Source organism: Rhineura floridana, chromosome 3 (genome assembly GCF_030035675.1).
Source record: "Rhineura floridana isolate rRhiFlo1 chromosome 3, rRhiFlo1.hap2, whole genome shotgun sequence".
In the NCBI taxonomy this organism is placed as follows: domain Eukaryota; kingdom Metazoa; phylum Chordata; class Lepidosauria; order Squamata; family Rhineuridae; genus Rhineura; species Rhineura floridana.
In genome coordinates, this window is record NC_084482.1 from 95,096,797 (window position 1) to 95,124,345 (window position 27,549).

The window sequence follows — 27,549 nt, forward strand, 5'->3', positions numbered from 1 at the left end:
GGGGAGGTCAAATTGGATCCAACATGTGATGCTGAGAGGGGTTACATGCACAACCTAATAGGTCAAATAGCAGCAATAGAGACGACTCACTTCATGCAAACGGCTCAAGAACAATCCTCTCACCCCCATCCCCAAGCACTACAGTCTCAAGCCAATTTGCCCAGACAGCTGCTTTTAAAAAATAATTTAAATAGACAAGGGATTTGTTCACAGATCTACAATATCACATCTGGTTTGGCCCTCTGTGTAGTAGTGGACAGAATATCAGGGTCTGGATCAATGAAGACTGGGTTCTCAAACCCTGCTCAGTCGTGAAGCTCACTAGATGCCCAGGGACCAACCACTCTTTCTTAGCCTAATCCTAACCCTCACAAGAATAGGACAGCCTCGTGTATATCACCATGAGTTCCCTGGATGATGAAGGTCAGCATAAAATGTCAGGCAGCATAACGATAAGGGTTGAAGTGGGTGAGGATAAAGGCAGGAATTAATTCCTGAAAAGTGCAGCAAGACATTTTAAAGGGTTGATCTTAGTGGTGGGGTTGAATTTTGGCTTCAGGCAGCAAAATGTCTTGGGCCAGCCCCACAAACATGATAATGATTTGTCCCCTTTGCTTCTAACATCTGGTCTGTGGGGCTGCCCCCTTTGTTTCTAAGAAGACACTGGTGTGATTTTCCACACATGATGCTGTATAGCAGGGACAGGGAACCTTTTTAAGCCCAAGGGCCTCATTCCCTTCTGATCAACCTACTGGGGGCCAAATGCCAGTGGTGGGCGGGGTCAAAGGCAAAAACAAGCAGAGCAAGGCACGTACATTTTATCTTTGCACAGTCGGCTAGTTTCTACACACACACCCCTCTCTGTCCTCCACCCAAACAAGCAAGAGTCATTATCAGGGTTCCAAGACACATTCCAGCCAGGCAAACTCACTTAAGGAGGCAAAAGAGGGCTGGTAAGAGGGGTGGCCTGAGGAGAGGAGGGGTGGCTGGGGAAAGGATGTAGTGTGGGGAGAGACCTGAGGGCCTGACAGAGAGGCTTGGAGGGCCACATTTGGCCCCTGGGACTGAGGTTCTCCACTCCTGCTGTACAGGGATGGACGCTCTTCTTCCATTCCACAAAACACAGCTGCATATGAAAGACATGTATGAAATGGACCTGAATCTAATGCTGGCTCATAAGAATAATTGCTTTAACTTATCATTTTGCTCTGTCTCTTAAGTGTTCCATAGATTGTAAACTCCCATCTGCTCTGTATGCATTGGGAAGACAAACCTACTTTAGGAAAATAAAAAGAGCACAATTCTACAAAGTCCAGAGAACTGGTTTTCCATACAATATAGGGGTAAATTTTGGGCCCAAATGTAGGGTAATTCCAAAATAGCGATCAATATTGCATTTTGCTACAAACGAAGATGAAAAGGTGATTGGTGCAAGCTAATAGATGCTTCTATCAATCACTTACTCTGATTCGAAATGAAAAATTTTCCCTTCTAGTGTTGTCCAAATGCTGTATATGAGCTGCAAATATCTACTGTGTCAGTTTCATTCGTTCTGCTCAATCATCCAAGAACTTTAGCTCCCAACTTTTATTGAAATGACACCACAGGTTCCATCACAAAATCTCATGCTCCCTTACTTTGGCTGGAATGCGTGGCCTTTGAACTAGCAGTGGGAACAAAATAAACAAAGCTCTATCATATAGCACTATTCTAAACATCAGTCATAGCTGGGTTAATATGATATGGCATTCTGATTCTGCTTATTGCTGAGGCTAAGTAGCCAGAGAGAATGAGAGAGGCTGGGAGTAAGCAAGCATTGTGCAGATGAGACCAGCTGAAGAGAACGCAGATGGAGTTTGGGAGAGGAAAGGCCTTCTGCAGGGTGGGACTGACTGGTCCTCCTGTAGTATCATGTTGCTGGCTACACATGGGGATTGAGGGCAGGCAGAAGAGTGGCTAGAGATCAGGGGGAGCTAGATGGAAGCTGGATGGGCACTGTGGTCTTCAGTATGATCGCTTTCCACCAGGGATGGATGGATCAGTCTTTTTTCAGCCCATGTCAGCTTTATATTTCATTCATAAGTGAGTTCTATTTTGCATCAATCTGTTACAAATTAACCTGTATTTAAATACATATGAATATACATATTTAAAGAAAAATACATATCCATGATGCACTCTTGCCGTTTGAGTTGTAGATTAAACCCACTCAAAAAAGACCCTTCTGTCCAGTATGAGAAAAAGTAGCATCCCGTCCACTAAATTGCCAGTGGTGGTACAGATTCCTGACAGCAGCCTACTTCTGTGAGATTTAAATTTGTGTTGGCAGACTGGATCTGAGACGTATGGCATATCTGGTGGCTGTTGTTTGCTTCACTTTGGTCATTTGTTGTCATTCTTCTCTGTAAGCAATTTTAGCTTGGATTACTTTTCAGTTTTCAGAGATGCTGCCATTTTTTTTTGTAGGAAAGGACAGCTGGCCAACCTGGCCAGAAAGGTCCAGTGATGAGGTCTTGGGATGCGGCATCCTCCTTTGATAAACTGGACTAGAGATAACAATACGCCGGGAATAGAGAGCTGATATTTCAAGGCCCTTGAGTGTCTCTGGCTGCATTGCTTCTGGAACCCCACCTTGCTCAGGTTTGCCATTGGAGAGGGTTGGTGAAGATAGAGAGCTATGTCTCTTGGATGGTGGTGGGCTGTAGTTCTGAAATCTCACCGTTTTCACTTGCTGAAATAGAAGAGAAGTCAGGATTTATTCTGTTCCTAGAAGGCTGCCACCAGTGTTGACTTTCTTATGTGCAGACACAATTACAAACTTCAGCTTTTAGAATTTCCTCAGCCAGGGTACTAGAAAACAAACTACTTTGACCTTCTCTCCAGGGAGAGCTTTGAGATTGGACTTTCCTTAACTACTTGCCCACTGGTCCATTCCACTCCAAAAGATATTAATAGTCAGTACAAACACATCTTTTCTATTGACAGTGGGTGTGCTGTGTATGATATCTGGTTTAGATAACATCAACTTGCTAGGTGGATTTAGGGAAGAAATCATTATTTTGATTTATTATGGAGATAATTCTAGCCTACTTTACAGGGTACTTGTAAGGATCACTGTAATAATGTATGTGAAGTGCTTTGAACTGTAACAAATACTATATAAATGCTTAGTATTTGTCTATTATTTTGCTTCTGTAATATCTGTGTTTACACATGGGCTGGGTGTCTGAAAAGATTTATCCCAAGGCTTAACCTTCAGGAATTAGGAGGACTTCTCTATGTGCTACCTGTTCAGCCACAGGACTTTCTGTGGAAATGATAAATCATATCTACATTTCCCACTGTTCAATTTCAATCCACAAATCAACCGAGACATGGATGATCTTTTCCTGTTGAGAACAGAGAGAGGTGAAGGAGCGTCTTGGCATACTGAGAGAGAGTGCTGCATGCTGAATTCATGGTGATGTTGTGCTAATGTGAAGTTAACACAATGGGGAATGCGCTCCCATAGTAGGAAAATGCTCCTTGAGAAGTCACAAATGACACAAATGGGGAGGATCTAGGCCCCATCCACACTATACATTTAAAGCAGTATCATACTATTTAAATAGTCATGGCTTCTTCCAAAGAATCCTGGGAACTATAGTTTCTTAAGAGTGCAGAGAGTTGTTAGGAAACCCTGTATTCCCCTCAGAGCTACAATTCCCATAGTGGTCTAATAATCATCCCTCTTCCTAGGGAACTCTGGGATTTGTAGCCCTGTGAGGAGAACAGGGATCTCCTAACAGCTCTCAGCACCCTTAACAGACTATAGTTCCCAGGATTCGTTAGGGGAAGTCATGACTCTTTAAAGTGGTGTGATAATGCTTTAAATGTATAATACAGAAAGGGGGCCTAGACTCTGAGCCCTTATACAGTCTGGTTCTGCCAACACAAATAAAAAACCTCAAACGTAATTCTGAATTCTTTAGAGAATACCTTCCCCACCTACCCAACAAGGTAATTTTAAGTTGATTGGGACTTGTCCAATCCCACAGTGCTAATATGATTTTCAAGGCTTTCCATAATCATAACTTTAGATACATAAAACTACTCCTGTATGGTGAACAGACCCCATAGTTACCTTCTCAGTGGTGTTCCTGAAGGTGTCTGGCTTCACCAGAATGGAGGGTGGAGCAGATGCAGGTGGCTTTAGAGCTGGATCATTTTTTGTAGGCAATTCTTTGGTGTCCAATACTACTGAGCTACACACAGAAGGAGCTCGGCTGCTTCCACCTCGGGGCACTAACACTAATGAAGAATCATGGGAAGAATTCAGCCTGGCTCCTATGTCGGTCGTGCTAATCCCTCGAGGCAGAGTAGAGATATGTTGATATATCTGAGATTGCTGGGGTCGTGTCTGGGTGGCAGGAGTTCGCTTGAGCGAGTTGACAAATGGAATAAGAGCTCCTGGTTGCAAAGGTTTCTGTAAAGATCCATCTAGGTAGGGAGGCAGAATTCAAGAAGAGATTATCATAACCACTTAACAGCTCATTGCTGAAATTTCATATTAAAAAAGATGGGACAAAATTGCTAAATTGCAGTACTTAGCTGAAGTTTAGTCTTCAGACTTATTGGCAACCATACCATATACTTCTAGAGTGTTAAGGGTTGACAGAAAGTTGCAAGGGAGCTATAACACAATAGTAGGGCACATATCTTTTTACATGCCTTTTATCTATCTTACTCTGTATGAAGGTGCACAGCAGCGTTGTGGTTTTTTGGTTATTCCATTTGTTTTCATTATTAAAGATCCCATTTTTTTCACAATCACTTCATAGAAATCACATCAAGCACATGCAATTCCCCCCCCACCATGTACACATTTGTAACATCCAAAACACAAATTAAAACTGAACTCAGTGGGCCCCATTCAGTTCAATTTTTCATTTGTTATGAAAAAATGTATACCTCTATTACTCTGTAAAGGACAATGTGCAATGATGATGTAACTTAAATAACAGTGACTGTTGCTGTCAAACGCATCTGTGTGCCCCTTGACTATTCTGTGCCTACACAACTCTTTACAAATATTAATGTTTGGGAAAGTTTACCAGAATGAACACTGCTCTGTAGAAACCTTGGTGAACCCCAAATAACAATAGATTACATGACTACATACTTGTAAATTTGCTGCCAACACTTCTATTTTATCCCCAAAATCTCAGTTTTACTTAATGGGGAAAGAGTTAACTAAGACCCTGAATATCCCAGTGGGACACAGAGAGTTTTGGCTGACATTTCTCTGCTCAGTAAGTAAATAATCAAATTTATCTCCAGATAGTGTTTGAACAATTAATTCTGCCACAAATGTTTGGATTTATCTCAGGTTGTGACTAGTATATCCATGTCTTTGGCAGGGAAGGCTTCCTATCCAGCTGTATGTGTGCAATCAGCTCTTCAGGAAGCTTAGCCTAGCACTGATGTTTATTGCATCAGCCCCACATTTTAGTGTGCTAATTAAAGGCTTCTAGTCATCTCTCTGCCACTTGGGAACAGGTTCATATGTTTCTCTCTCTCTCTCACCAGGACTTACTCTTCCTATTGCTGCCACGTCCTCTCCTCTGCAATGTTGCTTGCCCTGGGGTGCCTGGCACAGAGAGGTTCCTCACAGGTGAGGCCAAAGATGTGGGCATGAAGGCAGATTTCAAAGGTCTGCTTTGCCTTGGGCCGTTCTCTGAGATGCTTCCTTGGGATGAAAGTGAGGAAGTGGATAATGTCCAAGTCGCATAGATGGACGGTGTCCTTGAATCAGGGAAGCTTGAAGACCTCCTGGTTGTTTAGGAGAGGCAAATATAAGGAAGAGAGAGAGAGAGAGAGTCTGATTTCAGATAATTAGGGAGCAAATGCAGCTGCACAATTCAGATCCAGGAGTTTTGCTATCTAATTAGAAAAAGAAGGGCAAAGTGTGAAATCTGAGCAGCAAGCATTTGTACATTCTGAAATGCAGTATCAGTGCGTTTTAATATTTTTCCAGAATTCTTTCCGCTGCTGTGCCAGAATTCCACAAAAATAGTATTAATGACAGAGGTTATGATCCCACAAAATACCAACAACAATAATACCAACAACAATATTCACACCAACTTTTAATGATGTAGACCATGCATTACAGCCCTGTCATGGTAGACTGCGCATCACCAACGGGCATTTGTATTACCTATCAGGAGGATAAAGCTGAAGAATATCCCTCACAATTACTTACCACTCTGGTTCAAAGCAGCAGCACAAATGTTTCTGTGGAATGAGGAAATGTGAGTGTGTACAAGAAAGCTTCTAGTACTGTGCTTGCATCCTATTATTTTGAATGAATCCTCAGATTTAAAAAGGGCGACCTTTCATTGTTAGCTTTAATCTGCTACTGTTGATGCCGTCCTGCTGACAGCCTCTAGACTGTCAGTAGTTTGTGCGATGGATTCAAATGCATACTGGGAAATTTAGATTAGAGCAATTAAAGTGGATTAAAGTCCTCTGTTGCCCAAGCACAAGAAGTCCACAAGTCCACTAAGTAAAGCTAGATGAATGCTCATTGTTGTATAACCTCCCCAAAATAAATCAGAATGGATGCTCAATAAACACAAGACATAGCCTAACCTCTATCTAAGCTTTGAGCAAGTAAATCAGCATCTATGTTCAGTGAACAGGTCATCTGGAAGAGCACAGGTACTCGTGTTTTTGCCCCTGCTGAATCAGCTGCAGTGTTCCTTGTGTGCACGCTTACATGTTTACAGTCTGTGGATATGTACAGTGTACATTTTTCTAATTCTGCATGCACAAAACAAACATGGTTGTTGGGCTGAATGTCTGGCAGGCAGAGGGGGACATTTTGGGTGGAGATGGCAGTCTCCTCCATTGCCATTTCTGATTGTTGGCAGGCATTTACTTGAGAGTAAGAAATGCCAGGAAAAAAGAGAGAGGAGGAAATGGGGAGTAAATAATGTAGATTGACATTTTTGTGTGCCTGTGATTCAGAAAGCAAACATTGTGGAAGTAGAAACTGGTGTGTGTGTGTGAATGCGGTGAAGATAATAAGTATGTACAAACACATCCAGAGTTAATTTCATGTTTTCTAGTTTGTATAGAGGGATGAGCAGGAGAGCAGCTGCAGGATTTATTTTGTCTATCAGAATATAAGACAGCAAGGGAATCAATATAAAATGTGAGCTCTTGTTGGATTCAAGCTATTGTAAGATAATTTCTTTTTTTCCCTAAGGAAGTGCACTGCTAAAGATCAAATCTGATGCAGCGAATTAATCTGCTTCATTTTATAAACTGCTGTTCAACTCTTTTACTGTTTGCAGTTTACAATGGCAGAAAACAACCACCACAACAACCTGTGCTGCTCAACAGGCAAAAATGATGGGAGTGTGCCTTACCAATTCACCTGAGTTGCCTGATCAACTTTTAGAAAAGTTTTTAGACTCAAAATGGACAACAACTTCCAAAGTCTCTGGGCTATGCTTTTGATTGTTTGGTTGGTTTATTGGAGAGGCGGGGCCACAGCCTTATCAGAGGCCATCTCCTGGATAAATGAACCAGACATGAAGAATAATCATCAGCTCATCTTAATGTGAGGGGTTTAGTGGATAACAGGAGGGATAATTCTGGGCCCATAATAGCTGTGGTGTTTCCAATGCAAGCAGTGCAATTTAACATTGTGAAATATAAGCAAGGGAAGAAATGAGTAAAAGTGTGTCCTCTGTAAAAGCAATAACATGGATAGTTAGGTTTCTACTAGGGCATTCCATATCTCTGACAGAAGGCTAAAAATGGGTATTTTTCACTCAGTTTTCCTGTACTTCATTTTATCAAGGATTACAACATCTTAGGGTTGTTCACATATTACGTTTGTGGTTGAGATGATCACAATCAACCTACGCTACACCATGCCAAATAAAGACAAATCCTCTTGAAATTAAGCAAGATAGGAACACACGTGGAAGAGTTGAGACCCATCTAAACTAAATCAGCTATCGTGGTTCACAGTGCAATCCTGCACATGTCTGATCCCCCAATTCCTCATTGAGTTCAATGGGTCTTACTCCCAGGAAAGGGAATATAGGACTGCAACCTGAGATGCACTGGGACTGTTTGCCCTTCCTTTTATTCCCCTGTTTCGATTGCCCAAAAGATAGCTGAGGACTGAACAAGCCCAGAGAGGTTTTGTTTTATTTTGGTCTGTGAAGCTGCAGGTTTCCTTATGTTTTTCATAACTGTGCAACTTTGCATTTATGTTTAAAAATCTGGTCAGTCAGCGAGGTCCCACTAATGGGAAAAGTCTACGAACAGCCAACCATGAATAGTTAAGTAGCAATAGAAAGACACCACAGAGGTAGGAAATGAGCATAGTGACACACAGCATTCATTCTGGTCCTCATCTGAGAGGAGGCATTTGAGTGGAAAGATGATGACCTGCATGTGTGTGTGCAGGGAGACACTCTGTCTCGACATCTCTTTTGGATAAGCCCCTTTTGCCTAGCACAGATTGTCACCAAATGACTGGGTTAAGTTAGAAATGGGTAGTGTTGATCAGACTGCATGAAAGTTAGGACCACTTGACGGGCTTGCCCTGCCTTTCTATCTACTACCATTACTTCAACTACTGCTATTATTACTACTACTAATGTCTATGTCTGATTCAAGTCTGCATGTGCTCACACGAATGTAGCCAAAACATCATGCATAAGACGGAAGTATTGGCAGACCTGGGGTAACCCTAAGGATTGTAGGGGTACATATAAACTCTATCAAAAAAATTCTAATGGGGTGGGGAGGGGATCACAGAAACGGCCAAGTGGGGGCTCAGTGGCCACAGAATGCTGACTGATGGAAAAAACTGAGAATTGGGTGTGTGTGAGAGAGCGAGGGGGGAATTAATCGGAGTGGCAAGAACAGGAGAATGAATGAAGAGACCCACAGATCAAGAGAACCATCCAGTTGTCTGGACAAACCATTTCTAGATTGGTCCTGGGGAGCTATTTTTTGAATGTCCTCACCAGGGATGGAAGTGACAGAGCTTTGTTGCCAATGGAACATATGTTATGAGGTGACAAAACAAATTAATTAATTAAGTAAGTAAGTAAAGCTTGGATTGGGCATGAGTATGCTCCCCATAAAATCCAAAATGGAGGACCCCTCAAACAGAGAACAAATCCCACAAATGTGGACTTAGAATGCTCAGTGGGCACCACTGATTGGCAGAAAATAAAAGGAAAACTGTGGAGGATGGAATGGAATAGCATGTATGGAACCCTGAACAAGAACTACTCCACTCTGCAGTCTTTTGCTTGTTGTTTTGTTGTTTTTGATGATGATGATGATGAGTTTATATGTAAGAAGTCCCTGCCTCGTTGAGGTTACAATCTACAATGTGATATATGGAAAAGAACAGAGGAAAAGGAGGGAAGTGGATGCTGTGAATGCTGATTTAGGTAAAGTCTCAACTGGTGTAATTTGCTTCTCTGCTCTGAACCCCAGAACAGCTTGCGAGGAAGATTCACTGTTTTGGAGCCAAACTTGATTCTGGCTCACTTGAGCCTTCTCAAAGCTGATGTTCAGCTTGGACACACAACTCTCTGAGCTCAGCACAGGCTTCAGCAAAGTCACTGGAAAAGTCAGCTATACTGCCTTACAGGCTATAGCTAAACATCAGCTTCTAGGAGGATGGGGAAGAAAACATTGAGCAGGAAACAATGGAATGAAATAATAAAAATATACAGAAAAATAATAATATACAAAAATTACAGAAGCCATAAAACAAGTCCAATATGTAACATAAGAAACGAACAACCCCATCATAAAACAAACAAAACTAAACTGTATTAGACAACTACCCTCATCTTGGCTGACCCTCAAAGAGGAAAGCAACCTGAATTTCATTTGTCAGTTTATAGTGATTACAGACAGAGCTGCCTTTATTTTTAAGAAGAAGCTTAACGGACGAGACTTGTAAGGTGAATCACAGCATGTGCAGGCTAAAAGTCCACTGTGGATTTTAGCTCAGCATGTCATTGTTTTCCTTGGATACTTTTTACAAATATATAGATATTCTTTATAAAATGACACTTAATTATCTTATTCCCAGCCTGCATTATACCAGGTTTCTGCATGTCATCAACTTCCTTGGATTATCTTCAACAACTCACCTTTTACCATGGTATTCACCTCTTCTGTTCTGTTACTTCAGAATAAGAGTTGGCTGTGTGGGAGAGCTGTGCTATTTTGTTATGATCACATAGAAAAACAGAGTTGGCTGATGTGGGGAGTTATCCTCACAGGTCTTCCATGGTTTATTTTTGCACATACTCTACCTGTGCTGTCATCTGTCCATCAGTGTCTACATGTAATAAGTGTCACTAGAAGCTACAACAATCCACACTTTTTCAGGAGTCCAAACAGCTGAAGCTGAGGTATTCCTACATGATTACATCTTATAATTGTCCTCTTTACGGAACAGTACTGCCCCTCTATATTCTAAGTCAGTCTTCTCTAACCTGGTGCACTCCAGTTATTTGGTACTAGAACTCCCATCTGCCCCAGTCAACAGTAGTCCTGAACATCTGGTAGAGACCAGGTTGAAGAAGGCTGTTCTAACTCATGAAATGGTATTCAATGCTAACCCTACTCTGGATAGACCCACTGATGTTAATAGACATGATTAACTTAGGTTTATTAATTTCAATGAGCCTTCTTGGAGTAGGACTTAATTGAATACAACCCGTGATATCTCTATCATCATTTCTTATTTTATTTTATTTTATTTTTCTTTTAACTAAACCAACTTTGTTGAGATAAACGCTTTGCTAATTTGCTCCCAGTAACAACGTAAGAAGAGCCATACTTCCACCAGTGGCCAGTCGTATGCCTCTAGGAAGCCTGTAAGAAGGGCATGAAGTTTGCTGTTTAAAGGTAAACTTCCTCAGAACATGGAGGTTCTAGGCAGCTATCATGGCTAACAGCCATTTACAGGCTTCTTTTTGCATCTTGGTCCTGACACAGTAGACAACACTTGGTCACAAACACCGTTTGCTTCTGACAGTATCTGACTTCTTTCCTTTTACTTCGTTCTTTTCTCCACTCGTTCCTCTTTCCCCTCCTTATAATAATAATAATAATAAAATTTTATTTCTAGGTCGCCTATCTGGCCGGGTCAGCGGCCACTCTAGGCGACGTACAATTAGAATTAAATACAATTAATACATCATATAAAATACACATACAACCCAACAACTCCAATCTAAAATTAATCTAAAACCACCCACAACTGCAGCAAGAAAAGATTAATCTACCCCCGGGATTTTGTAGGCCTGCCTGAATAGCCAGGTTTTCAAGGCTTGACGAAAACTTTGCAGGGAGGGGGCATGGCGAAGATCATAGGGCAGAGAATTCCAGAGGGTGGGGGCCACAATTGAAAATGCCCTCTCTCTGGTCCGCACCAGCCTAGCTGTTTTAACTGGTGGGACCGAGAGAAGGTCTTGCATGGCTGATCTCGTCAGGCGGCATATTTGGTGATGCTGGAGGCGCTCCTTCAGATAAACTGGGCCAAAACTGTATAGGGCTTTAAAGGTTAATACCAACACCTTGAATTGGGCTCAGTAAACAACTGGTAACCAGTGCAGATCTTCTAACACCGGAGTGATGTGATCACGGCGACGGCTGTTCTTAATCAACTGTGCCGACGCATTCTGAACCAGCTGTAATTTCCGGACCGTTTTCAAGGGTAACCCCATGTACAGCGCATTACAGTAGTCTAAGCGAGAGGAGACCAGGGCATGTACCACCCGTGGGAGAAGATGGACAGGAAGGTAGGGTCGCAGCCTCTGTATCAATTGATACCAAGCTGCCCGGCTCACTGCCATGACCTGAGCCTCCATGGACAGCTGGGAGTCAAGAATGACCCCAAGGCTGCGGACCTGGTCCTTCAGGGGCAATTTCACCCCATTGAGCACCAGGTCTATATTTCCTAACCTTCTCTTGTCTCCCACGAGTAGCACCTTGGTCTTGTCAGGGTTTAGCTTCAGCCTATTACCTCCCATCCATTCACTTATGGACTTCAGGCACTTGGAAATGGTATCCACAGCCAACTCTGGAGAGGACTTGAACGAGAGATAGAGCTGGGTGTCATCCGCATATTGGTGACACCGCAGCCCAGATCTCCTGATGATGGCCCCCAGCGGCTTTACATAGATGTTAAATAGCATGGGGGAGAGGATAGAACCCTGTGGCACACCACAATTGAGAGGCCAAGGGTCTGAACCCTCATCCCCCAATGCCACCCGTTGGTGCCTATCGGAGAGATAGGAACGGAACCACCGTAACACAGTGCCCCCTATTCCAATCCCTCCAGGAGATCCAAAAGGATACCTCCTTACTTCTTCTGGGCTCCCCTAGGGACAAACATCTGAAGAACAAACTGGAAAGGGACTACAACTATAAAATACAACAGCCGCCTTCCATTAGTTTCTGTCTAACCCTGTTTTAAAGCTATATATGTTCGTGTTCATCAGCACATCCTGTGGCACAGTGACTTCCACGAGTTAACAATATGAAATGTGAAACATTACTTCCTTTTGTCTCATTTGAACCTCCTGTTGGCCAGTTTTGACCATAGCCTCAAGGAGATGCTCTAAAGGAGGCATGGCGATAGGGGTGGGGTTGCAGCTGCTAGTCCCATTCTTCTTAGTTGTTTTTATGCCTTTAAGCAATTTCCTTTCTCAGCCTCCTTTGCTTGCTAACTGTTCGAGCTTCACTTAGACAAGATACTCAGGAACTCAGTTTCATAATGACAGCAGAAGCAAGTTTTCATTAGCACAAACATAATGACACATGTTTAGCTTCCTGGTTAGTTACTTATCTGAAATTTACAAGATCCCCTTAAGTGCCAATCCTGCTTGGGTCAGGACATGCTACATTATAAAAAGGACAACTTCAAATGTGAAGATAGAAGTCCATCCTGTCGGTCAGCTTAAGTAGCAGATACGGCAGCTCCTACAGGCTCACTGGCTGCTATCAACAGTGCTAATGCTAGCAGTAGGGATGGAAGGATCTGTCAATTTTGGTTCTCTCCGTTCCTCGTTTCTCCAATCTTAAATTCAGTTTGCTACATTTCTGCAGCAATTTACGATTTTTTTTAAAAAAAAACACTTATGGAAATTCTTCCATATTTTAGTGTGAATTTCCCCTCATAAACACGTTTGTATGCAGTTTTGACTAATGTACACAATTTATGCTAATATAGTGCATTTTTGTATGTTAGTTTCACTGGTATATTCATTATTACTCAACTTTTACCTAATATATGCATTTTTGTAAATGTTGTTTGGTTGAAGAACTGCACCACAGAATTTGGATAAGTGCGAATTTTAAGGATGGTTGTGTTTCAGTTCTTATATGGTTTTGGAAACTGTGAATTTAATAGATTTGGCTTTAAATGCAAATTGAATCAAAGTTCTCTCTCATCCCTAGCTAGCAGTAGCCTCTATTTCATCTTTCAGACTGAGGTAAAACTCCCATAAAGGCTGTGTGATCACACAAAGAACATACAAAATACAGCGTATTGTGCCACAAGAGCTGCATAAAGTATAATTGTCCATTCACACCAACTTCTGGATGAACTTCCTATTCTGTTCTCTGGGCACGATCTACATTATCTTCTCAGAAAAAAACAGCCCTTCCTTTGACTCAGTGCTGAGCCGCTGCAAAGCTGCTTTGTGCTAGGATGATTAACTAACTGTTACAATTAAAACTAAGAATGTTGCTTAGAATTTTTGTACAGTAGCAACTGACAAGGCTGTTAATAGGGGCGGGGTGGAGAAGAAAAAGGGAATTCCAAGGAGGCCTGGCCTTAGGATGTTTTGTAGGACACTCTGTCTCTACACCTATTACTAGTAGCCCCTAGATATGGGTCATTACCTGCCTGTGTATCCCCACTTATATACATCATTATTTTTAGGAGCTGTGGACCCACCTTTATTCCAAGCCACAGAAAATGGGAATTATATGCCATGGTTGTTAGGAAGCCACAATACCTCCACTCCAAGAAAAAAATAAACTAGCATGATAAGCCTATAAGTGACAAGGGCAGAAACGTTCTAAAATGCACGTGGAAAAGCCTGCACCCCATCCCACTCGTTATCCAGTCATGTTAAGCCAATTTGAGTTTGATCTGGGTTGTAAAAAAGGTCTCACTGCACTTTTTGAGATCTCTCTCTCCTCTCCCTCTCTTTCCATGTATTAAAAACCATAAGCCAAACCTGAACAGTGGAGTGACGTAATTGCTGGGGAAGATCCCAACTTTTCCTGTGGCCAACGACATTCCTTTTAGCCAGCCTTCATGGTATTTCCCCAAAACACGAATGCCTTCTCCTTTTTGCAGTTCTAGTTCATCTGGACTGTGAGCTGTGTAGGAGTGCAGAGCAACACACCTGGTGAAACAAAAGCAATGAAAAGAACAATGCTATGTGCTCCGAAGAGACAGTTCCATTTATGCAACATCATGAGGCTATGACACAACTATCTGCTTTAAAACCACTCTAGGAACTGTTGCTGTGACTTCTGCCAAACCAAAAGCAATATGTCTGAGGCCTCTTCAAACAACACTTCTGACACACAATGTGGGACTGTCCCAGTGAATCAGACTAAGAAAAGACAACTCATCAAGAATGCTGAATGAATGGGTAACAATGTATAAGGCAGGACACTCCCACGTGAGCTGGGTGAATGTGTCCCGCACTGAAGCAATAAAGTCAGGATTAAAAAATGCACTAAGGTCCTGGGGTGGGGGAAGGGAAGAACACCATCCCAAACAAGAGGTGATGTGGTGAACAACACAAAAGGGAACATATGTGGCTGAGGGCACAATAATTATGTGATTAGTTGGTAAGAATAGCAGCATTGCTCTCAGAACCTGTAATATTAGGAGACTGCACCCTAAGATTCAGCACCAGCTTTTTGGTCCTCAGGTCTGTTGCCCTGGTATTTCCTGGTCACATGACTCTTTACTAGCCAGTCATCCAAAACCCCTCTCCAAAAAACGTCAGAAACATTCTTCACTTCTACAACAGAAAAATGATAACATTTCCTGATGGATCAAATAATTCTGGCAGCTGCATTTTAAATTGATATGTACCTTCTTGTTGTCCAAGCTGAATGTAGGATTCTCAGCAGCCAGTGCCAGGGACATAGGAAGCTGCCTTATACTGAGTCAGACCATTGGTCCTTTTAGCTCAGTATTGTCTACACTGACTGGCAGCAGGTCTCCAGGATTTCAGGCAGGGAGTCTCTCCCAGCCCTACTTGGAGATGTGGGGGCTTGAACTGATATGTTATAGTAGTGGGAAGGCAGCCTCATAGGGTTTTTCCATCCCCTTTTCTGTTCTCACACACTTCTCTGAGCTTTGGCCCAGCCTTTGTTCCAGGCCGGGGGGGGGGGAGGAAATAGCAGTTGGTGGTATGTTTGCTTTGTCGTTATGCGCCTTCAAGTTGATTATGACTTATGGCGACTCTATGAATCAGCAACCTCCAACAGCATAAACCACCCTGCTCAGATCTTGTAAGTTCAGGTCTGTGGCTTCCTTTATGGAATCAATCCATCTCTTGTCTGCCCTTCCTCTTTTTCTACTCCCTGCTGTTTTTCCCAGCATTATGGTCTTTTCTAGTGAATTGTGTCTTCTCTGGGCCTAGCAAAATGCCCCCCTCCATTAACAAGGATATAGTTTACGTACATATTCACTGATAGGTGTTGCTGTAAATGGGGAAGGGTGACAATGGCTGCAGACTGCCCCAGAGGCCCAGGTGCAGAGTAATAGGAAGTGCTGACCTGTAAAGGAGAAGAAAAGAATTCAAATGAGCCTTATTATATTCTCCTTTCAAAGGAAGTGTGCCTGAACAAGAATCCACAAGCAGCTGACCTTAAGGCAAAGCAGCATATCCTGTTAAATGGAAGAATCCTGATTCACTCTGCTGTATATGTGATCAAATATCTTTTAAAATTTTAATCGCCGATGTAGCAATGGACACGTTGGACTGGTTTGCTCGTTGTCAGTCAGGAATGAGGGATGATGAGGATTAGATGGTCACCCCAGAGAGACTTGAAATGTGACTGGAGAAGCCCTAATGAAGCACACAATTCGCTATCATCAGCAAAAACCACCGCCATATATGCATGTGTGTTTTTCTTTCCAGGACAAACAGCAGCTTGTGGTGTTTGTGCATATTTTTTAATTGGGAAAACAGTGGAGGTGATTACCCCCCTCTGTGCCATAGTCCCAGTCAGGATTGGGAGCCCTAGCTGCTATTTGTAAAAATTTAAAGGGAGTGAAAACTATATTCATACATTCATAATCACTGTCTTGTGTAGTTTGACCCTGAAGGGTTCAACAATGAAACATGACACCACTTGCTAACAGAGGGTTTTTATGGCTGAAACTCAAGAGATCTGTGTATGCTGATATTCTCCTTCAGCTCCCAAACTAATGAACTTGTACTCTTTTTCAAGTCAAGTTCCCAATATATACTGCTTGCCAATAAAAATATTTCCATTACACTTTAAAAAAAACCTCATACAAATACAGTAAGGATAAACTTCTGCAAGTAGGTTGTCCAAGTGATTTGTTTATGCAAAGGCTGACTTTGTATTGGTTTGCAATCTTATTTCAGTGTATGTCTGCAGCTTCTTTTGCTCCTACAAGGCAGTTTTGTCTTGATATGAAGCTATTATTCTTTATTTAGTACTATTAGTGCTCATGGCCTCAACCAGCTAATAGTCTAAATTACCTACTGTCTTTGCTTCTATGTCATAGATTGCAGAAAAGAGAAAAAAGAAGTCTTTGTATTGCCCAGTTTGGTTCTTCCATAATTAGGAGCAGGGATGTTGTGCAAATACTGAGGTCAATAAAAACATATGATCCAGAAAGTGACTTAAAAACACATGATAGAAACTGGAACACATTATCTCTAGCTGACTGCTGAACCAGCTATCATGACCAAAAGCCCTGATGCTATCATCCAGAATACAAAGGGCTAGGTTCTCGAATTCATTATAATGTTGATCTATGAATCAGAAGCTCACTAACACAATTTAGGGTTCCTTTTTTAAAATAAGAATTATAAACCTTTGGAATACAAGAAGCAATGAGGGCTAAAAACATAATTCTTAAAGAAAGAAAGAAAGAAAGAAAGAAAGAAAGAAAGAAAGAAAGAAAGAAAGAAAGAAAGAAAGAAAGAAAGAAAGAAAGAAAGAAAGAAAGAAAGAAAGAAAGAAAGAAAGAAAGAAAGAAAGAAAGAAAGAAAGAAAGAAAGAAAGAAAGAAAGAAAGAAAGGTGTTCTTCGAATTTCAGCAGGAATCTCCGAGAAAAGTGCATTTATATTGTAGACAATATGTTCTCCACCAACACAAATGCCATTTCATCCAGAGTAGATTCCTTGTTTTCCAACTTTTCTTTCTTTTCCACTTCTGTCTTGAAATTAAAGAGTACATTAATAGAAGGTCCTAGCCAGTGATAGGTTTTTGCAACTGAGGGTTGCCCTCCCTTCCATTTCTAATGGATTTTCACACTTTCATCACACCTTTATGTCAAGTGCAAAGTTCTAACGCCTTAAGAAGCACTGTAGGATCCAGCAAGTCAGCCTGTAACACTTAGCAGGCAAGTATTTTCCTTTGCTGTAAAGCATTTCGTAATTGACGAGGGTTAAGGCAGCAAATTCCCACACATCCATAACATTGAATTCTTTAGCCTCTAGTGCTTGTTCAGCTGTATCACCGCTAAAAGAAAGAGGCAGACCTTTCTCACCCCACATTCCTCAATAGCTTCTTACTGAAGATTATCCATTGTTAAATATAGCAAGGAAGGAGCTTAGACAGTGATGGCAAATAAGCAGACTGTTTTATGTTGAAGTGATTATCAAGATGGGTTTCTGTTTGAACGCTGCAAACACAGAACAGTTTTCATTGGGGAAGAAAATGTCTCAGCATTTCAAGGTATGGCCAGGTTACCGTTGTCACAGAATATTCTCTTCCATTTTATCCAAGTGCATTACTGGCTGTTTGATATACAGCCCACATAGGAACTATGCCACTTCCTGCTGGTCCAAATGGGTAAGCCTGATCAGGACTGATGGCAAGCACACACCAAAGCTCCAACGGTAGCACCAAACTCTTATGCTGGGGAGAGGCTATAGTGTAGTGGTTGAACATATTATTTATTTATTTATTTATTTTTCATTTCTAGACCGCCCATAGCTAATAGCTGTCTGGGCGGTGTACAAAACGAGATTAAAATACAATATAGAATAAAATCAGTAACAGAAAGGAACACATTAAACTAAAACATTAAACATAAAACATTGAACATTAAAATGCCTGGGAGTACAGCCAGGTTTTAACCTGGCGGCTAAAAGAAAGAACTGTAGGCACCAGGCGTATTTCCTCCGGTAAGCTGTTCCATAATTCGGGGGCCACCACAGAAAAGGCCCTAGTTCTAGTAACAGTCCTCCGGGCAGCCTGGTGAGTTGGTACCCGGAGGAGGGCCTTAGATACTGAACGAAGTGAGCGGGTCGGTTCATAGCGGGAGAGGCGTTCCACAAGGTATTGCGGTCCCACACCGTGTAAGGCTTTATAGGTCAACACCAGCACCTTGAATCTAGCTCGGAAACAAATGGGTAGCCAGTGCAAGTGAGCCAGGACAGGTGTTATATGCGCAGACCGATTGGTCCTTGTCAACAGCCTGGCTGCCGCATTTTGCACTAGCTGAAGTTTCCGAACAGTCTTCAAGGGCAGCCCTACGTAGAGCGCATTACAGTAATCCAATCTAGAAGTTACCAGAGCGTGGACAACAGAGGCGAGATCATCACTGTCCAGATAGGGGCGTAGTTGGGTGACTAAGCAAAGGTGGTAAAATGCATTCCGTGCCACCGAGGCCACTTGAGCCTCGAGCGACAAGGAAGGGTCAAAAAGGACCCCCAAACTACGAACCTGTTCCTTCAAGGGGAGTGTAACCCCATCTAGAACAGGATAAACATCCACCATCTGAGCAGGGAAAGAGCTCACCAACAGTGTCTCAGTCTTGTCTGGATTGAGTTTCAGTTTATTAGCTCTCATCCAGTCCATTATCGCGGTCAGGCAACGGTTCAGCACATCAACAGCCTCACCTGAAGAAGGTGAAAAGGAGAAGTAGAGCTGCGTGTTATCAGCGTACTGATGGCAACGCACTCCAAAACTCCTGATGACCGCACCCAGAGGCTGCATGTAGATGTTAAAGAGCATGGGGGACAAAACCGACCCCTGAGGGACTCCACAATGGAGAGTCCAGGGTGTCGAGCAATGTTCCCCAAGCACTACCTTCTGGCGACGATCCGCTAAGTAGGAGCAGAGCCACTGCCAAGCAGTGCCCCCAACTCCCAACTCCGCGAGCCTCCCCAGAAGGATACCATGGTCGATGGTATCAAACGCCGCTGAGAGATCAAGGAGAATCAACAGAGTCACACTCCCCCTGTCCCTCTCCCGACAAAGGTCATCATACAGGGCGACCAAGGCTGTTTCAGTGCCAAAACCGGACCTAAAACTGGATTGAAACGGATCCAGATAATCGGTTTCATCCAAGAGCGCCTGGAGCTGGCCAGCGACCACCCACTCCAAAACCTTGCCCAAAAAGGGGACATTCGCCACCGGTCTATAGTTGTTCAAAACATCTGGGTCCAAAGAAGGTTTCTTTAAAACAGGTCTTATTACTGCCTCCTTGAGACTGCCAGGGACTACTCCCTCTCTCAAGGAGGCATTTATTACCTCCTTGGCCCAGCCGGCAGTTACAGCCCTGCCAGTCTTCACCAGCCAAGATGGGCAAGGGTCCAGAGCAGAGGTGGTTGCCCGCACCATTCCAAGCACCTTGTCCACTTCCTCGAGCTGCACCAACTGAAATTCATCCAATAATAAAGGACAAGGCCGCGCTCTGGACACTTCAATGGATTCATCTGTCATAACATCAGAGTCTAAGTCCCGACGGATGCATGCAATCTTGTCCTGGAAGTGCTCCGCAAATTCGTTGCAGCGGGCTTCCGATGTTTCCTTAGTATCATGAGGGCCAGAATGTAAGAGCCCTCGTACCACCCTAAAAAGCTCCGCTGGGCGGCAAAGGGATGATCTAATGGTGGTAGCAAAATAAGACTTTTTCGCCGCCCTAACCGCTTTTATGTACAACTTAGTGGAAGCACTTACCAGGGAATGATTACATCCGTCAGGAGTTCGCCTCCACCTGCACTCTAGCCTCCTTCTCTCTTGCTTCATCACTCTCAGCTCCGGGGTATACCACGGTGCTATATGAGTTCGGCAGCGAAGGGGGCGCGCGGGAGCGATCATGTCGATGGCCCGGGTCATCTCCATATTCCACAGGTCAACCATGGCCTCGACAGGAGCACCAGTACTATCAGCCGGAAAAACTCCCAGAGCCCTCTGGAAAGCTACAGGATCCATAAGCCTCCGGGAGCGGACCAACTTAATAGGTCCCCCACCTCTGCAGAGGGAAAGGGCTGTCGTGAGTCTAAAACTCAGCAAGCGGTGATCTGTCCATGACAATGGAGTAGATGAAAAATACCCCACCCTCAGATCACCATCTCCATGACCAGCGGTGAAGATCAGATCAAGAGTATGTCCTGATACATGTGTCGGGCCAGTAACAATTTGAGACAGCCCCATGGTGGGTGCACCTCAGTCTCCAAGCAGTGGGAGATGTCAGAGGTGCCAGGGTATACTTCAGTTCACTGGAGACGGTGGTGTCATTAAGAGCATATGAAGAGTACTGCTGGATCAGGCCAAAGGCCCATTTATCCAGCATTCTGTTCTTACAGTGGCCAACCAGATGCCCATGGGAAGCCTGAAAGCAGAACCTGAGTACAACAGCACTCTCCCCGCCTATGATTCCCAGCAACTGGTATACAGAAGCACATTGCCTCTTTGTGATCTATTGTTTTATTTACACACACAGATGCACACAGATACAGGCGAACCTGAGATGGAGGGGCTCCACAGCATTAACACTCCAACAGATCTTGCACTCCAGTTAAGGGGGCTCAGCACATGTTGGTGTCCCCCTTTTAATACAATCAAGAGACAGAATCTGCGGTAGGACTGTGAACACCAGCATGAACACACAGAAGCAGAGTCAGTTCTTAATGCACCCCATTGACGTCTGTGGGAAAATTAAACAGCAAGGGTGCTTCCAGACAACCTGTTTATTGAGCATTCATTTTGATTTGTTTGCAGAGAGATTAGATGACTCTGCATCAAAGCAAGTGTTATCCCAAACAATCCAGTGCATTTCCCCATCCTTTCCTTATCGTAAAAAGTCTGACCTCATGGGGAAGCAGGTTTGTTGTGCAAGACTTCCCAATCAACTATAATTGTGCATCCTCAATTTGTTGGTATGTGGTTGAACCCCAACTGAAAATAGTGACAGTCTGCCCCAAGACTCTTGTGGAAGGTACTCTTCTCTAGAAACATAGGACATTATGGCCAGATTTAGTCGCTGCTCCAATATATAACTGCAAGTCAACAGTATTGTCTTCTTGTGATCTGCAAGGTATCCTTCTGTTACTCCAGAAGCCACCATTGAGATTTGTTAGCCTGGAACTCATGCCTTGTGTCCCACTCTCCATCTCATCAGTGAAAGCAGTGCTGGGACATCCATTTGCTCTCATTTTGTTGCAGTCACTAAACTACCAAGTTCTCACAAGGATATCTACCAAGTTCTCACATGGATCTGTCCATTTTAGTTCTCTCAGTTTCTCATTTTTCTAATCTTGAATTCAGTTCTCAACATTTCTGCAGCAATTTGCAATTTGTTTTTAAAAAAACCACTTCCTGAAACTCATCAGCATTTTAGTGCAAATTTCTCCTAATGCATGTTTCTATGCAGTTTTGACTAATGTACACATTTTTGCTAGCAATTTCTCCTAATATAATGCATTTTATATCTTATTTTCAGTAATATGTTCATTTTTATGCACATTTTCCCCTAACATATTGTTGCATGCCTCCCCAATCTCTGAGCGGTGAGATTTCAGGGATCCCTGCGCTCCTTCAGGGTTTGCTTTCCTTTGGGAAGAAGGTCAGCGGAGACTGCGGTGTCTTTATGAAATATGGTTTATTTATTTACACACATTCCAATCTGAGCTTAGAATGGAGGGGTTCAAGGCATCAGCAGTCCAATATCCAGCTTTTCCATCTGGGTCGCAGGAGGCATCCTAAAGCCATGGTGCAGAGGGATAGCCTCTCTGCCTGACTCCAGCCCCAGCCATTCTCTAGACACTTCTACAAACACTCAAAGCACAAACTTCTGCTAGCCGCCAGGAAGGGGGGGAAGGCTCTCCTGAAGAGTTTCAATGACAACAGGGTCTTCCTGGCCCATTCACCAGTTGCTGAGCAACTGATAGACCCATTTTCGTACCTGGCCGCTCTATTTGTTTAACAAAAGAAATTCATGTGGGCCAGCCCCAAGGCACAGGATTCCAAATCAGAGGCTGGAAAGGGGACCCACAGGTATCATCCATTCCAACCCCCATGCTCATAACAATATGCATTTCTGTAAACACTGGTTGGAGAACTGCATCACAAAATTCAGATAAGTGCTGAATTTCAAAGAATGGCTGTGTTTCAGTTCTCAACTTGTTTTAGAAACAGCAAATTTGGCAATTTGGCTTTAAATGTGAACTGAATCAAATTTCTCCCCCATTAATCCTTAGTGGGCTCCTATTTGTTTCATGGTTCTTAAGCATCAGGAAATGAGATGGAAATATCTCCACACACACAGTCCAGCCAGAATGTTCCACTTTTTATTTGCACGGAATCAGCAGAGAAGGGTCACCAACCCAAGAGTTCATGTCACTCATTTTCTTACCTGTATTTATCCCAGTGTTAGAGCTGTCTGCTAAACCAGCTTATAGTTTTATTAGCTTTTTAGCAGATAACTGATGTTGCTTGCTTGCCTTGAGAAAAGAACAGTCACTGAACAGCACAGTTAACTTATCAGAGAAGGCACAGGCAGGTTTGGGTCTCTGAGTCGAAGCTAAATCAAATATAAATTTCCTAGAAAATGCCAATGGAAAAACAGGTTGTATAGAACCATCAAGGCTACCACCACCATTGCCCTGTAGCAGATAACCACAGCAATTACTCACCTCACAAACTGTGGCTGTTGCTTTTGTGAACTTAAGCTTTAGGAAGGCTTAAGCTGAATAAATGGCAAAGAAAAACAACACCCACTCAAAGCTAAGACTGTCTGTTACAATGAATTCTGAATAAAGAATGATGTCCCCGATGAGGTGCGCCTGGCGCCTACACTTTTATCTTTTCGGCGCCAGGTTAAAACCTTTTTATTCTCCCAGGCATTTTAATTCTATCTTTTAGCTTTTAATGTATATCAGGTCGTTTAATTGTTTAATATGTATGCTTTTACTGTTTTTGTGATTCTATTGTATTTTATCCTATATTGTGCACCGCCCTGAGAGTCTTCGGGCTGTGGGCGGTATAGAAATCGAATAAAAATAATAATAATAATAATAAAAAAATAATGTCATTCAGTGTACATGAACTGCACTTGGCTGTTAAAATGCGTACCAGCCTTCAGTAGCCAGAACCTGGCTCATATGATACTCGGGGACCCTTAAGATCTTGCTAATGAGGAGAAACTCCTTTGCCACCATGTGTTAAAGGAAGCAGCTACATAATGGGCATTGGTCTGGGAGGGGAAGCTTATCTCTTCATTCCCCCACTGCAGTTGGGATGGAGCTCCTTCCCCACAGGATGAATGTGGATTCTCTCCTCTCCAAGGCTCCCTAGACATCTGCATATGCAGAAAATATCCATTCTGATTGTTGTGGGGGAGTGAAGAGGTAGGGCTCCCTTTCCTTCATGCTGCCTTCACAGGGGTGTTCACATGCTACATTCAATGAGCACATAATCTGTGTACCTGTGCACACAGTCTGCACACAAACAGTTGAGTTGTACACTCGTATGTATGTATTCAGATGTAACATAAAACAAGTGTACAGCTGAGATGTACAAATCAAAAATTGTACACTCCTTCACACAAACACAAACACTTGTGCATGTGTACAGATAGCATTTGCCTGTGCTAAGTGTAATGTGTGAACAAGTGTAGTGAGATTGAGCCTGGCCCACTCCCACATAATTAGTAAAGGAAGAACAAGATACCTGCTATGAATTAAACACTTCTCTAGAGTGGCCCTTACTTTCCACCAGTGTGCTGTTATGGGGGTAGGTGGGTGGGGGATCGAGGGGAGATTCCACCAGAACATGATACCTTGCATAAGGATTGTACAGTACACAACACAGATTGATCCAATTTTCTATGTGTTTCTTTGCCAAGGTGAAGCCTGCTTTAAATGATCTCTGTAAGGTTGTACACTAATTAAGTAGCAAATTAAAGCACAAAACACATCAGGGCTCTTCACACATTTAGTGAGCACATGGTGGTGGTAGTGTGCAGTATCTTTTGCAGTGTTTCCAGCTGAATGCAACAGAGCCTATAGTTGAATGTCCATCAGGCTCTCTTCAGCTGAAAGTGTGGATGTTAAGGGAAAGCCTGCAACCTGGTCCCCTATCACATAAATGCATGATTTGCATGCGAGAGTGGTACAGATTTGCAAACAAATAGTGAATTTGCCATTTTACCCTACAAGTCTGAAACACTCAACCAAAAAGTCTTTCCGCCCTGGATATAAACAAACAAATAAAAAGAAAAATCTCCATAGCCTTTGGGTGTACGAGTTTTAGCTTAAGATGACTTAAATTAATCCTCTGTACCCTAGGCTCATGGCTAAATTATACATTGTCCACAACTGGGCAAAGTCCCAGTTGTTAACAAAGTCCCAACTTTCTTTATAGAAAAGCAGTCCCTAGAAGTTGCAATTTTGAGGAGTGGCAGGGGAAAGGGAGTGCTTATTCTTATCTCTGACCCACTATTTTTTAGCTCAAAATGCTCCACAGTTGCTTTTCATTTTTTTTAAAAAAAGAAGGCAGACCTTTGTTATGTGCATGTATGTGTAATATGTAGCTTGCCCCTTAGCTGTTAAAGTGTTATCCTCAGGTGAGATTACTTGCAGTTGGTAGGAGAGGTTCAGCAGAGAAGGGAGAAGGCAGGACTGTCAAAATGTTGGTCAACAGATAGACTGCTTACTTGCAACTGTTGCATGAGTAGACAGAGAGCGGTATGTGAATGGCATGCATGAGTAGTGTCTGCATAACAACCTTTGTGACCATTGTAAATAAATGAAGATGCATTCATTTGGGAGCATGTGAAAAAGTGAACGGAAAATGGACTGAGAAGATCTCAAGAACTCCACATTTGTGAATATTTTATCAACTGCATGGCTTTCACATGGTCAAAGGCACTTTCAAAAGTAATAAGTAACTGAACCCTGACACAGAAGGGTTCTTCTTCTTTTCCAACAAGAAGGTCATCTGTCATCTTAATTTCAGGGGTGCTTCCAGACTGTTTCTGTTTTCGGGTGGAATACATACATTCACACACCAGCAAATTCAAGTTGTGCAATTAAAGTTGATTGGGTGCCTTTCTACATCCCCCCCTTGGACCTGCTGGGATAAGGAAAGTGACAGAAAAATGCATGGGGATGATAAGATAACACTTTCTTGATGCAATGTTGTATAACCTATGGATGGTGAACAAATAATGGATATCTAACCTCCCCACAAACTTTGTGCAGACAAACCAGGATGAATGTTCAATGAACATGTTATTCAGTAGTGACCCAGGAGGATTACAGTAATCCTTATAAACAGCAGGTGTACAGCAGCAATGCAAGGGCTACATCTGATATTAGTATTTTCAAAGCTCACTCAGCTCAGTGCCATGATAGAAACTATGTTTGTTATGAGCTCCTGCCATTTCTTATGTATTGTTTACTCCCCAAGAGCCCTCATTAGCAAGACAAATACTATTATAAATACCTGACATAGTGGATCTTTAAAAAATACTATTTTGGGAGACTCTTGTGGGCACACTCCTAGGAATAAAGATCACAATGCTTGAGGCAGGCATGTTTCATAAGGGCGATATTGTTGTCTGTCTTCTCCTCCTAATTCCTCCCAATGCTCTCTTCCTCCACCTTAATTCCTTCCCTGTATCCACAAAGTTAATCATTTCCAGTTCATGTTATAGCACAGTATGTCACACCATTGGTAATGCTCTAGCCGTTTGTTCTGACCTTAGGTTTACATCACGTCAGCACTACCTACTTCAGCTGCGGGAGGATTCAGAAGCCACATTTTCTGAATTGTTTTTAGAAAAGGGAGTGAAGGGAGATTGCCAGTAATGGAGAATACTTAAGAATTTTGGATCAGCAAAAAAGGGGGAAAAAGCAATTATAGTGGAATTTACCTAGGATGCCAGCTTTAATCTCATGCACACATTCTTTCTCCTTCATCTCCCTTTCTAATGCCAAGGTCACTGGAATTTGGACCTTTGCTTCCCATCGCTTCAAAATGTGCCTTAATTATCAGGGTAGTGCATTTATTCCTCGATGGCATTTGAAGGAAGTGCTTATTATTCAGTCACAAATTCTACTATTTCTCTACTGGCAGTAACAAAATATGAAACTGTGAATCTCCTTTTACATCGTTCTTGAACTTGGAGCAAGGTAAGATGAGGCAGCCTGCACTACAATGTGTATCCAAGATCATTTCAGGGACTTCTCTGAATCATCCGGCAACAGCTCCAGTGGCTTCATGGGTGTTTGAATTATTAGAGGATTATGCAGAATGTTTCAGCTACGCATTTAGCTGGATTTATGTCTTCTATTCCCCCCAACAGTAAGCTTTTACACAAAATGGCAGGACATTGGTGCTGAGTAAAGGATCACCTTGGTGACATCCATCATGTTACGAAAAGAAAAATGTTTAAAAGGGGAGATGAGCATTCTTGGGTTTGAATGCTTCAACAGAGAAATGATTGTTTTCTTTACAAAGAAACAAATCACAATTTATTTTAAAAAAATAAGTCAAAAATACCATGATCAATAATGGGGAGAAGGGTTAGACTGCTTGGTTTGGCCCAGTGATGTTATATGTCAAGCATAGCCAATGTGGTGCCCTCCAGGTGTTGTGGGCTACAACTCCCATTGTCCCTGATTGCTGGCTGTGCTGGGAGGGGCTGATGGGAATTGGAGTCCACAGCATCGGGAGGGCATCATGCTGGTTATCCCTGTCATAGGTACAATGGCACATGCGATTCATATAGAATGCACAATCACAGTCAATATGCTTATTTCCCAGTTTACAGACTATTGTAAACTTTAAAAAATCTAATATACCCAGGACAGAAGTGCAACTCAAACAAAGATGTCTAGGTATTGTTCAGCAGCTGAAAAGAAAAACCCACATTGGTTTCAGTGCAGAGGTGAGCAGCTGCCACAGAAAACAAGCCAGAGCAAACGACTTGTGGATGTTGCTGACTCGGGCAGTTTCTATCATTTATAGGAGCAA

General features: G+C 42.6%; 1 protein-coding gene across 3 annotated transcripts in view; it reads right to left on the minus strand.

The window, feature by feature from the left end:
- Positions 1-1,572: 1,572 nt before the first annotated feature.
- The window catches only part of SH3RF2 (SH3 domain containing ring finger 2), a 107,510-nt gene continuing 81,533 nt past the window's right edge, over positions 1,573-27,549 (minus strand). For all 3 annotated transcript variants that reach the window (XM_061616959.1, XM_061616957.1, XM_061616958.1), the window contains 5 exons: positions 15,761-15,855; positions 14,292-14,462; positions 5,576-5,811; positions 4,124-4,479; positions 1,573-2,731 (listed from right to left, as the gene is read on the minus strand). In XM_061616959.1, coding sequence (XP_061472943.1) covers positions 2,432-2,731; positions 4,124-4,479; positions 5,576-5,811; positions 14,292-14,462; positions 15,761-15,855 — 1,158 coding nt within the window. In that variant the 3' untranslated portion in view covers positions 1,573-2,431. The remainder of the gene's footprint in view (positions 2,732-4,123; positions 4,480-5,575; positions 5,812-14,291; positions 14,463-15,760; positions 15,856-27,549) is intronic.